The sequence below is a fragment of the Ambystoma mexicanum genome, chromosome 2q (genome assembly GCF_040938575.1).
Source record: "Ambystoma mexicanum isolate Mex_15411 chromosome 2q, UKY_AmexF1_1, whole genome shotgun sequence".
NCBI lineage: Eukaryota > Metazoa > Chordata > Amphibia > Caudata > Ambystomatidae > Ambystoma > Ambystoma mexicanum.
The window spans coordinates 1,071,731,015-1,071,743,662 of record NC_090924.1 but is presented as its reverse complement, the minus strand read 5'-3'; the positions used below and the strand labels follow the sequence as shown (position 1 = coordinate 1,071,743,662).

Below are 12,648 nucleotides of genomic sequence, written 5' to 3'. Positions count from 1 at the left end.
TTAAAATCAATTGGTCCCTTTTCCTTCTGGTTGTTATCCTCTGTGAACCATTGTCGTTTTTCGACCCCTATCCATTCCACTTGTATAGCCATGTAAGGTAGATGGGGAAATAGAACTACAACATCTATAAGGCCTTTTTAACACAGGTCTTGCCGCAGCATGGTCCCGTTTTGTGGGAAATGTGTTGTTCAATGAGGAACATCTGGTGGATCTTCTTAAAGGGGCAGTTCACTCAAAAATGTTATTGTTTCAAAAGATGGGCCATAATCCAAAATAAAAAATATTTTAAAAGAAATTTCATATGTAAAATTTTGGGGAAATGAGGCTCAACGTTTTGAAATGGGGGCATCCATATTGTGAAATGAAGCAGCCTCCTCTGTTCATGTTAAGCTTTGCTCTCATGGCAGTAATCGAGGAAAAGCCCTTTTACTGGGAGCTTTTGCTTACTGCTGCCAGAGAGCAGAGCTTAACATGAAGAGAGGTCGTCGTCTGAGTAATTTCCTTGACTTTCTTTTTATGTTTCCTGTGCTCCCCAGGCCCAAGGAGCACAGAAAACCTCAAATGAAAGGCACAGCAATTACAAATACTTCACTGGCCACCAGCGGAGTCTTCATAATTGCTGTGACTTTCTTTTCAAGTTTCCCGAGCATTGTATTTATAATTGCCCGGACTTTCGCTTCGTCTCCTGGGCTTCTCCGGCCCAGGGGAGCCCGGGAAACCAGGCAGGAAATAAAATGAAGCAAGGACAGGACAGGGCAGGAAGGAGCCTGACCACATTCTCTGCTCTCTGGCTGTAATGAGCAGAATCTCCCAGTAGGGGGATTTTGCTTCATTATTTCCACGAGAGCAAAGCTTAAAGAAGCACAGGAGGCTCATTCATTTTTGAAAATGGATGCCTCCTAGTGCTTGACATTTTTGACTTTGAGCCTCATTTTCTGAAAAGTTTACATAGGAATTTTCTTTAAAAATATTTTGTACATATATATTTTTTTATTCTGGCCCATCCTTTGAGACAATAACATTTAGGAGTGAACTTCCCCTTTAGCAAGGCAAAGTAATATTGTTTTAGCAATTTTGGGGGACATAAGATCATGCAGGTAATAGGAGGTTTTGGACATAGCAATGAATAAACAAATCGCTTTGAAGGTACGGTTTGTAAATCTCTCTAGGAGTGGTAGATGGGCAGTACTTTCGAGGAAGGAAGTGAGTGCAGTCACATTGCCTTACATGTTGAGTTTCAGTTCAAGCTTAACCAGGCTCTTCTATGCAACAAGCAGAAGATAAGTAGCTCCCGGCTTCCCTTCATTTTTAACCCTGAATGTTATTATGGTAGTGTGGGAATCGGCAGCACTCCTAAGTAGATTGTAAAAAAGGTGATGTAGTCTGTTTTGTATACGTTCAAAGAGCTCCAACAACTTTCTTCAATTATTGTCCTTTAATTTGTTCTTGCTTTTAGAATGACAGATTCCAAAGTTTGTGAAAATGGCAGTTCAAACAGTTCTTCTGTGACAACTGAGCGTGGTGTTGCTGCGATCAAGGAAAAGTAAGTGTAACCTCTCTATGTGGATCACTATGGATGCATTGTGTTTTCATCTAATGTGTTTAACATGTTTCCGCCTACTTGAGTCTGACAGAAGGATGGTCTAAACCCAGGGTTTCCAACCCGTTAATCGGGAGCCACTAGTAGCTTGCCTCATACTTCCCAGTAGCTCGCTCAGCTGTGCTGCCTTTGCTGGTCCCTAAGCCAGGTCAGGGAGCGGAGGAGCTGCTTGACTCCAGCTCGGGGTTGAGCCATTGCTGCTGCCACTCTGCAAAACAGTAATTCTGTGTGCCTTGTGTATTTCCAAGTCTCTGAAAAGAGAAATAAATGAATTTGGGCATATAACTGGTTGTTACTTTGTGCCCTGGTTTTTGCGAATCCCGCTGGAAGCAGAGCACATATCAGTGGCATACACTGAAAAGCTCAGAGTGCAGATTGTGCTATGGCGAATCTTTCAGAAACTCCTGTTTATTCAGTAAACATTGAGTAATCAAAGGGGCTTTCAGGTGAGGATATACAGGCAATGTTTTAATTATTTTTATACTGACCGCAGCCTAACATTACAGACTCAGCAGCACAAGAGAACATCCACAGTAAAGACCTGTGTATGTTTCAGAACTTTTACAATTATGGGATGGGTGCATTTGTTTTGTTTTTAATTTTTTTTGCCTCTGGAGAAGAAAATGACAAGTGGAAAAAAAATATTGTTATTTGCTTCTTGTATTTTTGGATTCACTGCTAAAGAGTTGTTGGTATGACCGTCCCCAAGTATATAAGGAAGTGTGAGATCAACTACTTCATGTGCCCAAGATCACACATTCATCATGTTTGAAAGCCCTACTAATAGCTTTCACCTGTAGCTTCGTGCTCTGTGGCATGTATGCAATGGCAGCATAGGTTTTTCAATAGCTTTTCAAGAAGGAATTTACAAAGCTAGTTTATAAATGAAGAGCTTGTGTTGGGGGGAAAATGCTTGAATGAGGGACTAAAAGCTGAGTAAGAGCATGTATTTGTTTTGCATTGGCAAATATATGCCAAAAAGCTCCATCTTAATTTGAGAGCTACTTATCGATTCCTGTTTTTTTCTTTGCATTATGGAGCTTGTCGCCCAGTATTTTTAATGGAAAAAGCTAATTTTCCAGAATGTAAAAAAATGAATTAATGAGCATCTCCCAAATTACACGACTTGTCAGGCTGCATTTTGTCTACTAATGACGAGCATTGAAAAAGCCAACACTTGGCTTTTGTATAGACATGGTCTCTGTATTTTTCAGGAATTGCCATAATATTACCACCTGGCAATAAGAAGGCAATAGTTGAAAATGATGCTAGTACCTGGTCATATAATGAAAGTGTCTTAAAAGTGCGTATTTACTGCCTATACAAGAGCCACAACTTTTAGGTTTTCAAATGATTGTTGGAACAAGAATTAAGTGCAAGGGACAGCTGCAAGAACACCCATACTGTTTACACATCAAGTGGCTGATGGTACACTTGGTTAAGCCAGTTTTATTACATGAAGGGCTGGTTTATAGCTGTAATTATGTCATTGCCATTCGGAATGATGATCAGAAAGCACATAACTAGGCTTTGATATCCCAGGGGCATGGGCCTTGGGCAGGGAGGGCAAAATAGTCGGTGGGAATGGCCATAGGGACTACCATGGCCATGGTTTTGTTAACATTCAAGCAATACCCACAATATGTGTTTTCGTCCTTGTATCTCAACTTTCTCTCCTTTCTGTGATTCCACTGACAATAGTTTTGGCTTATAGACAGCACTTTTAGTGCCACCTCGAAGCCAAAACAAAAAATGACCAAATGTTTTAGCACGTCCATAATCCGCCATGTCAGCTCTACAGTGCCTTGCCAAAATACCTTTTTAACACACTTCAAAAGGATTGAAGAACAAAATATATGTATGTAACCTTCAACTTCCCAAGTACCTACTGTATCCGTATAATGTAAGTTGTAAGCTTGTGGTTTATGTAGTTTGAAATTAATTGCAGTATTGCAATGCCACAGTGAATGCATACATTAGTTTATTCCGGATTAGAAATGAAATAAAATTCCAATAAAATCAATCTTGGTACAAATCACCATCGCCGTCCCAGTAGCTCTTGCACATTGTCTCTGAACTGAAAGTAGCTCCTGATAAGGAGAAGGTTGGAGACCCCCTTCTGGTCTAGACTAGCCTGACTCATTACAGTGTTTCCCTCCTGCTCGGCATGACTCGGGACAACATGACTGATGGCATTATTTTAGCAACACCAGTTTTGGTAGCCCCTTTAGAAAGAGAGGTAGCAGGACATAAGTGTTTGCTTGGCCTTCTGGAGTTTCATACAGATGATGTAGGACATAGGTCAGCCAGCCGCATATTGGGAAAGAACTTCCTGCATAATGTTCCTGAGATCTTGAGCTTTTTCCTGTAAGGCAATACCCATACTGTAGGGCACTGACAAGCGCTTACCCTATTTGAGGGGAAGCTAGAGCCCACTCCTTGTTGGCATTTTGAAGGGTACCTAAACCATCTCAGACTTCCATCGGGTTGCATGGCTCTGATATAGCCTGTAAGGCTGGGTGTCAAACTCAATTGATTAGGTGCCTGCTTCAGATTCAAATGCATCTCTTGCAGTCCTGCACTCTCAGGAAAGAATAACAAGTTTTGGCTGGGTTAGAAATCAGGCCTTTTATTCTCAACAAGGGAAAGGATCCTTGTAGTTTGCAGGTAGGGTTCTAAGATCAAGGAAACCAAAGTGTTCTGTAAAACATTTATTTTCAATGATAGCTTTTTGAATGTATGGGGAAAGTGATAATGACACTAACATGTAACCCAGAATAATTCCTTTACAAAGAAGTAGTGAGTAAATCCCCAAGTTGATGGATCCATTTGATACAGACGTCGATAAGATCTAGATCAGTGATTCGTGAGCGAGGAGGGGGGGGGTTGTCTGAAATATTAATACTAGAGTTGTGTGTAGACTTTTTTTTAATATCAGTCTAAGCATAGAGTGGGGGGTTGCAAAAAGAACCAAGTCACATTATCGGAGGCATAATTAGTCCATTCTCGTGTGCTCAATATGGGAGTCAAGAACAGAGGGCGCCAATTCAAATTAATCTGAATTGAATGAAAGCCCCCATCAATGATCACCAGCAAGTACAAATTATACAGCAAAGCTAAACTTAAGATAGCCTGTGGAATCTTTTTCCAAAAGAATTGTGAGGGAGCCTCAAAAATGCACAATTTCCACATTTGATTTAACCATTCGTGGAGAATAAATAAGTGAGTGGTCCCAGGATGCCTTAATCTGATATAACAAAAACGTATTTTAATTGTCTGCTAATGAGTGGAATCCATGGTTGCTTAGTCCTGTAATCAAAACTATCCGAAACGAAGCATTTCTGAAATAGAGATACATAATAAAGAATCTACACTTTCATGGAGTGTATAAATCAACACTGCATCCTCTTCTGTCCATTGATGGACAACAGTGGCTTTGTCTTCTATGGCTTCTCTTGTCATCTTGCGACCATGTGATCATACTACATGAGGTGAGACCTGAGGGGCGTTCACCTGGACCCCATTTGTCTGTTGGAATGCTCAAGAATTTTGCTACTGCCTCAAATGTGGAAAATTTGATGTTTCAAGGATATCCAGTGAAAAGATAATCTTAAAAGGGAACTTACTGCAGTACTGGATCTGTCTTTGTTGAAGTAAGAGGTAGCAGGTTTCATTTGGCAACACTTTTTAAAATGATTGTAGGGGCCAGATCTTGATAATTATGTAGCTGAGCGATCGACTCAAAATTCTGTGGTGTTTCATTTATCACAAAATCTTCACTTTGGCTTGAACTAAGTGCACACTGGACATAACATCTGTAGAGCTGCCTTTTCTTTGGTGACTGTGTGAGAAAAACTCGTTCTGACCAGGATAAGGTCTGACGTATAATCAGCACCCAGGATTTCCTGACCAACGCTCACCCATTCCTCAATGTCTTAGTGATGTCATTTGTGATACCTCTGATTCGAACATAGTTTTTTCATGCACAATTTCCATACACCTGCAGCTTTGCTTGCAGTGGCTGTGTGATGATCTTCCAATGCCTGTACCCGTTGCACACATTGAGAATGGTTGTATACTTTATCACAGAAGGGAGACTTCAGTTTGCAAACCCATTTCCCGATCCCCTGAATGGTTTGTTTACGTTACAAATTGATTTGTCTACATCTTGTTAGATAAGGTGGTGTCCTCCCCCAAGTCGTTGTGCCAAGTCTTGGAGCATTTAAGCTATGTCAAGTTTGGTAGCGGCCTTCTCAAAGAGCACTCCTGCTTCTCCTACTTCAGAGTTTCCAGCATCAACCATATCATGCAGGGGAATGGCAACCTTCTTTGAAAGAATCACTGTGAGTTTGTAACATGTCTTTGAAGCAGATCTGGTGTTCCTGTCATTTGATTTTGGTTGCCTCCCTGTGATTGCATAATTTGTTGCTTGATGATCAATTCCAGAGTGTAAACTGTTTAAACCTGTTCCACCACCCTGCAGCCCGAAACCTGCCCGACACTTCTGGGGTCACTCAACCAATTCACTGCTCCTGAAGTGCCCAGGTGTTCTGCAACATTGTGGGATTCAAAGAAGTCCTCTTTCATTTTTGTCAGTCCTGTCCAACTGGTGGGTCGTCCAACTGGCGGTTGGCCAAAACTGTAATTCCTGCAAAAAAATGCAACCCTTGCTAGCCTAATCCAAACCTGACACCAAAAATTACTACTGCATCTGTGATCCCCGAAACGCCTACAAAAATACCAAAGGCATGAGTAGATGTCCCTTATTACCCCTTCTTATCTGTGATTAGTATTTTTTTGAGTCAGTTTGGGGCTAAGCTTGCATTCTCCTTTTACGCTGCAGTTCTCAGAAGGGTTCAGTTGGCATAACGTCCTATTCCTACAGCTTCCCTTAATTGACTGTGGGCGTTTATGTTCTAGTCTCGGTTTCTTCCTGATGGACCCCTTAGAATAGGGAGTTGCAAAATCCTTTTCCGGGAACCCCTTTTTCTAGAAAAGTATCATTATCTAAACAACTAACCTGCTGGATTTGGCTAAACCTTCCTTGGGGAAGGGTGGACTCTATGACTGCAGGGGGGGGGGGTTGTAGCCCGTTATTTTGTTTATATATGTAGTTACTGTTTTGCTGTGGGAGTTCTAGTGTTGATTTTATTTAATACATGTGTTTTCTTAAATAGTATTTTTGTGAACGGCCATTGTGTAAAAACCTCAAATTATCTCCACCAAATTCTCTTTGAATTGATTAACAATAATGTGTGGGTTTTAATTTGAGCTTGATGAAGAAATGTGAAATTGCTTTTGTTCCAAGTAGCCTGTCCTGGGAGTACATTTTTGAAAATTGGAGAAGAGCAAAACACATCTGAGACTCCAAGATTGGTGTGAGACCAGTGACATTGTTACATTATATGAATCCCTGCCAAATGTTTTACATGACCACAAAAACTAGGTGCAAGAAGCCTATAGTTAACCCAATCTCCATCCTACTTTATGGGGAATTTGGTGTTGCGATGTCAATTGAACTTGATTAAGACTTGTCAAGTCTTGAGCATTCGCATGCAGGGTTTTGAAGTTGATCCAAGGTGTACATTTTGTAAGCAGCACATTGACAATTTGAGTCATGTGATTTTTGACGTTCCCTATTTTTATGAATATATTAACTATGTTTTGGCGAATTTCTATCTTAATTTTGCTGCTGTTTTTATCAAATCTATGGTCGAGAATCATTTTGGTATACACTCTGAAGCTGCCCTGTGCATTAATGTTATGTTAATTGAATTTGTAGCGCAATCTTTCACCCAAGGACATCTTGGCATGAGGATTCCAAGGGCACAACCTGTCCCATAATATGCTAAAACAGAAAGGTTTTAAGTGCGCGTCTAAATGGAAGATGATTTACAATATCTCTGAACACAGGAATTAAACCATTCCACAGTTTGCCAGCTGCATAAGAAAAAGCCTGTCCACCCACTCGGGTGAGGCACATTTTCTGTTTTTTAAAAACTATTTTTTAAATTTTTTATTTAATGAGTTTTTTTCATTATCTCTCTTCATTCAAAATCGCCAAGATAGGAAAAACAGGAAATACAAGAAATTCAAGAACATTAGAATAATAAAATAAACTAAGAAGGTCCAAAAGCAACAAAACAAGACAAAACCATGAGTCCACTGGAAGTAATCCAAACTGATCTACAAGGTCTGTATCTACAGCCGGCTGAAGGGAAGGTAAGATAATAGTCAGATGATGTTGTAGGACACTGAGGTAGACCTGAACACTTCCTCCTACACATGCCTTCGAATCTTCCAAATCGTCATTAGTCTCATAGACGTAGTACAGACACATTTCTCAGGGTCAACTAGTTATATTCCCAATTATCTTTAACCAGAATTGGGTTACTCTAAAAATCAGCTTTTTATCAACTTCAGCATTAAATGGGCCCATCTCTCTTCAGGCGATAGTTGCGGGTTTGTAGCCGGCAACATTGCCGCAAATCTGTCTCTCATAAGTCAATGCAGTGCACTTCATGATGATATGGTGCAGTCATTCAATCTGATTGTGCTGCTACAAAAACAACATATGTCATTTTCTGCAAGTTGTTTCTTAAGGGCAAGGATTTCTTTTGTCGGTAGTGTGTTGAGTCTCATTCTTAAAAAAAGGTCTCTCGTTTGTTGGCTGGGGAAGAGAGCCAAGTATGCTGGAATCTGGTTTAAAGCTCTATTCTCTGTCAGTCCTCTTATTGCCAGTTTATAAATCTTTCTTCTGTAGTATCTCTATCCAATCAGATCTTTGTAGCTTTTGTTTAATTTCTTTCAGTCTCAGCATCAAAGTTTCCAATGTTGAGTCAAGAGCATCCATCTTGTAAAAACAGATTTCTTTCCACTTTTCTAAGTTCGATGCATGGGAGGCACGGTGTTCAGATCTTAGAATTTAAGCGGGGGGATTCGGTTCATCTAGTAAGGTTTTTCAGAAGAGATCCAAAGATTTCCATATCATTTATTTTATTGATTGTATTGCTACTTCAAAGCGTATTCTGCTTACTGGAAATGTTTTTGGTAGATGTAAGATTTTCCTCCAGAAAATCACTTCTAGGCAATCCCAAGCTTCCCAATGCAGGTTTAGGAGAGATTAGCTGCCGTATGTTAAAATAGCCACCACCTTTTGTCTATAAAATGTGATGAGTGGTTTTAACGAAAACTTTCCACATTTCTTGTGTAAAATTAGGCCTTGTCTAGCCAAAGATTCTGCTTTGGTTCTCAGATGTCCGTACCATTCCTTTTCCGCAATGCTTTGATTCAACCAGTTGCCTAAACATCTAGTGTCAATTACTTCATCCAGTTTCATTTTATGTAAATACAGGTTTAGGGCTCTATGCTTTTTCCAACATGTCGAACAAGGCACATGGCTTGGGTCTTTTGGGTGTTGATAGTAAGATCATTTCCCTTAGCATATTGCTTAAGAGCAACAAGACACCTCTGTAATCCCACTTGTGTTCGGTCTAGAAGAACAAGGTCATCCGCATATAGCAGATATGGCACCGGGGTCCCATTTAAGATAGGCGGATTTGTAGATGGTAAATTCTGAGAGGGCCCGAGGTCTGAGATGTAAAGGTTAAACGGGGTTGTTACCAAGGGGCAACCCTGTTTCAGCCCATTCCAAGTCTGTATCTCTTTTGACACAGCACCAACTTTTGAGAGTCTTACCCTTATGGTCGTATTTGAATATAGGGCTTTTATTGGCTCCATGATGTCTGTCGGGCAATTCCATAATATTAGTTTTTCCCACAATTTCTGCCGATTGACACTATCAAATGCCAACCTGAAGTCTATGAATACTGCATTTGTGCGTATGATCGACTTGATCACTTCTAGTTTAAATAAATTGCGGATAAGTAGGTTGATGTTTGTCCCTAATCCCTGGATAAAGCCAGCTTGTCTCGGGTCTCTTCTGTTTGTTGTTTTAGCCCAATCATGGGCTAAAAAAATCACCTTTTCTAAATATTGGTATCAAAGTTGCCGATCGCCAAGTTGCAGGGATGTGCTTGCACTTTCAGATCAAGTTAAATAGGCAAAAACATAAATAAGCCCAGGCCTCTGGGTTCGACTTATCAGTATTTGATTGGAAAGCCCATCTGGCCCGGGAGCTCTGAAGGGGTTGAGATGGGTAGATAAGTCTGTATAATCCCAGCTTAAATCACATAAATTGTTAGTCGTGGGTTCTGCCTCATTAATATTCTGTTTTCTTTCCAAATAGCTGGGTAAAATAGGCGCTCCAGGATGATTCTGTCACATTTGTTGTCAGGTCTATCTTTGTATTTTGCTTGTTCAACAATTTCCACATATCTCCTTGTGCGGCCTGCGAGCGCTGCTAGCATTTCCTCTGCATTGTTTTGCGCCTGAATCATTTTGGTGTTTACTAACACATTTTTGTATATTTGCTTGCAGTGTTTTCTTTGTTGCAGTCGCTGGTCCGTCGGTAAATTCTTAATTTTCCTAAGATCAATATGCAGTTGCTTTTTCTTAATAGCTAAGGTCTTGTTATACAGATGTTTATGTGATGGTCTTACATCTTACTGTATGTTTGTAAAGTAGTAGGAGCCATTCTTGCTCTACATTTTCAACATGTTAGAAGTCATGAAGGTCTGCTTCAGTTCACTTGTTTGAACGTCTTTAATACATTGCGTTGGTGTAAGTCAAGGTCATTGGTGGCTACAGTTGTGAGGATATTCGCAGATCATGGGTTCCCCACGTCATGACCAGCTTGTTGTGGTCGCTGGACTCGGTTGGAATAGTTTGTAGTGTGTGAATTCTGGTGCTCCATTTCTGGGACATAAATATATAGTCCAGAATTGCCTCTGAAATCCCTTTTTTCCTGGTCTGCTTGGCTGGCGAGTGTCCTTTTGGTTTGGCCATTCACTAGCACCAGATCTCGTCTTGACAGAATCGGTCCGGCGGTTTTAGAAAAGAGATGTATATTCAAATCTCCACAAACTATGATGGCTATGTTCTCAAAACGTAGATGTATATCGTCGATTATTGCCAGCACACAATTGATGAAAGAGCAGTCATTGATGGCCACAGGATTCCAATATAGATTAATAATGCCCATAATTTCACGGTGAACGTTAATGTTATTTTGCCTTCCATGAGGGCAATTGAAGCGCCTATATTCCACTATCGATGCCTGTATGAAGGGGTTTGGATTTTGCGATTCTATTATTTCCAAATTAACCCTGTGTCTTATAAGAGTGAGAAGACCTGCAGAAAGGAGACCTTTGGATCTGACTATTGCTGGATTCATAATGGTTACGTATCCTTCACAAATCGGTTGTTGACTAATCCAGGTTTCCTGGATATGATGTCATGTTTAGTCAGATCTTGGTTTTTCTCATCAAAAAGGTGAGAGTGCCCTCTCGTATTCCATGAACAGAAAGACCAAGGCACTAGATTGTGTGCCCCGATTGGTTATAATTTCATTTGTTTTTCATGTTGATGTTCTGTGTCCAAGGAGTATTGTGTTGCTTTTTTAGAGGTATCCTTTACCAATTCTACATTGCCTAGTCTTGTGAATGCGAGCAAACCAAGTTTAATTCTTAGTTTGTAAGGATCTACATCGTCCGTCGTAAGTCTTGGAAGTCACTTTTTTACTCGTATCTTTCTGTCCAACATTTCATTGTTTTACTCTATCCTGAATCATTTTATTTTTTGTTGTTGAGTCCGGTGTTTTCATCCTCTATGGCAGTGATATTTTAAAGCCCAGATGCCGGAACGCAGGTTGATAAATCTCATAGATTTCAGATGTACCTCTACCCAGGCCGTTTACAATTTGTGTAGGAATTCCACAATTCCAATGTCAGATGATCTTAGCGAGCGTGGACTGAGTGCAGCAGTCTTGGAACATTTACTCTGTTCATAATTACTCCATCGCTCTTCTTTGCTATGCTTTTGTATAATTATTGATTTAACTTTTTGAGAACGTCGCGGATCAATGAATGAGGGCAAACGCAATTGGAAGTCATTAGAGGATTGCTTTCTTTCTACAACTTTCTTTGTTGAAAGACACAGTCGAGCAAGTTGCCTCTTTTGCGCCACTGTCATGAAGTTCTGGTCTTGTGATGCTGTAAGTGGATCACAATACGATGCATCCGTCCTGTGAAGCATATCCACGTCTTCTGTTTCTAGGTGCACATCGGAGATTTGTTCACAAGTTAGCTCAGAAATGACAATGAATAAACAAACGTGTTGTTTCCGGTCTGGTTTGATTCTGTACGATGTCCGGATCGCTCTTAGTCAGTTGAGGCATCTTCGCCAGGCTTGCTTCGTTCCATTGACATCTCGTTTATTGGGTAAACTGAAAGGTTAAGGATGATGTTCTGTTGAATCTGTTTACCATTTGCAGCATTCCGGCATCTTGTGGCAAATTGAGTTGCAGGTGTTGGTTTAGAAGTCTGTTTAGATGTCGCTTCATTTGGTGGTCTCGTCATTTGATTCGGTAACTGCAAGTTCCTCAAAAAAGCACGAGATTTGTTTGCTTTATGTTTTGGCCTCGCGAGCTGATTTTTTTTTTTTTTCTTCTTGAGTGAACAATTTCTTCAGTGGTCTTGCTACTTTTGTTTTACTGGGTTGGTTGCGTAGTATCAAAAATAGGGTATGAACCCGGAGTCTGCAGTTTTTCTCCTTTTTGTGCAGCATTCCGGAAGGAATGTGTCGGGTTATTACAAGGATAGTCTGGAATATTTGGGTTAGAAGGAAGCATGTATTTAGAGTGAGAGTTGGCTCCTAAATCTTGGATCTGGCTACTGTTAGGATGATTATTTGGAGTAGCTTTTGTTGAAGCTACCCCAGTGTTTTGAGTTTTCTTACAACCCTGTTTCTTTTCTCAATCTGTCCGAGAGTATTCTTTCAATTTTCATCCTGGTGGTATCAAGGTGGTAGTTAAGCATGCTTTGTTCATATGATCGGGTCTAGCAATGTCAAAAAGACTGGATTGCCATTGCTTTGATTGTTCGGCTTCCACGTCCAAACGAGCTTGGATTTTATTAATAAACGCCTCA

At 40.4% G+C, this 12,648-nt stretch overlaps 1 protein-coding gene across 1 annotated transcript in view; it reads left to right on the top strand.

Annotated features, from left to right (window-relative positions):
* DUS3L (dihydrouridine synthase 3 like) overlaps window positions 1-12,648 on the top strand; it is a 947,437-nt gene that overhangs the window by 94,814 nt on the left and 839,975 nt on the right. Inside the window, exon 2 of the mRNA XM_069648414.1 lies at window positions 1,457-1,543. Within this exon, the coding sequence (XP_069504515.1) occupies window positions 1,458-1,543 (86 nt within the window). The 5' untranslated portion in view covers window position 1,457. The remainder of the gene's footprint in view (window positions 1-1,456; window positions 1,544-12,648) is intronic.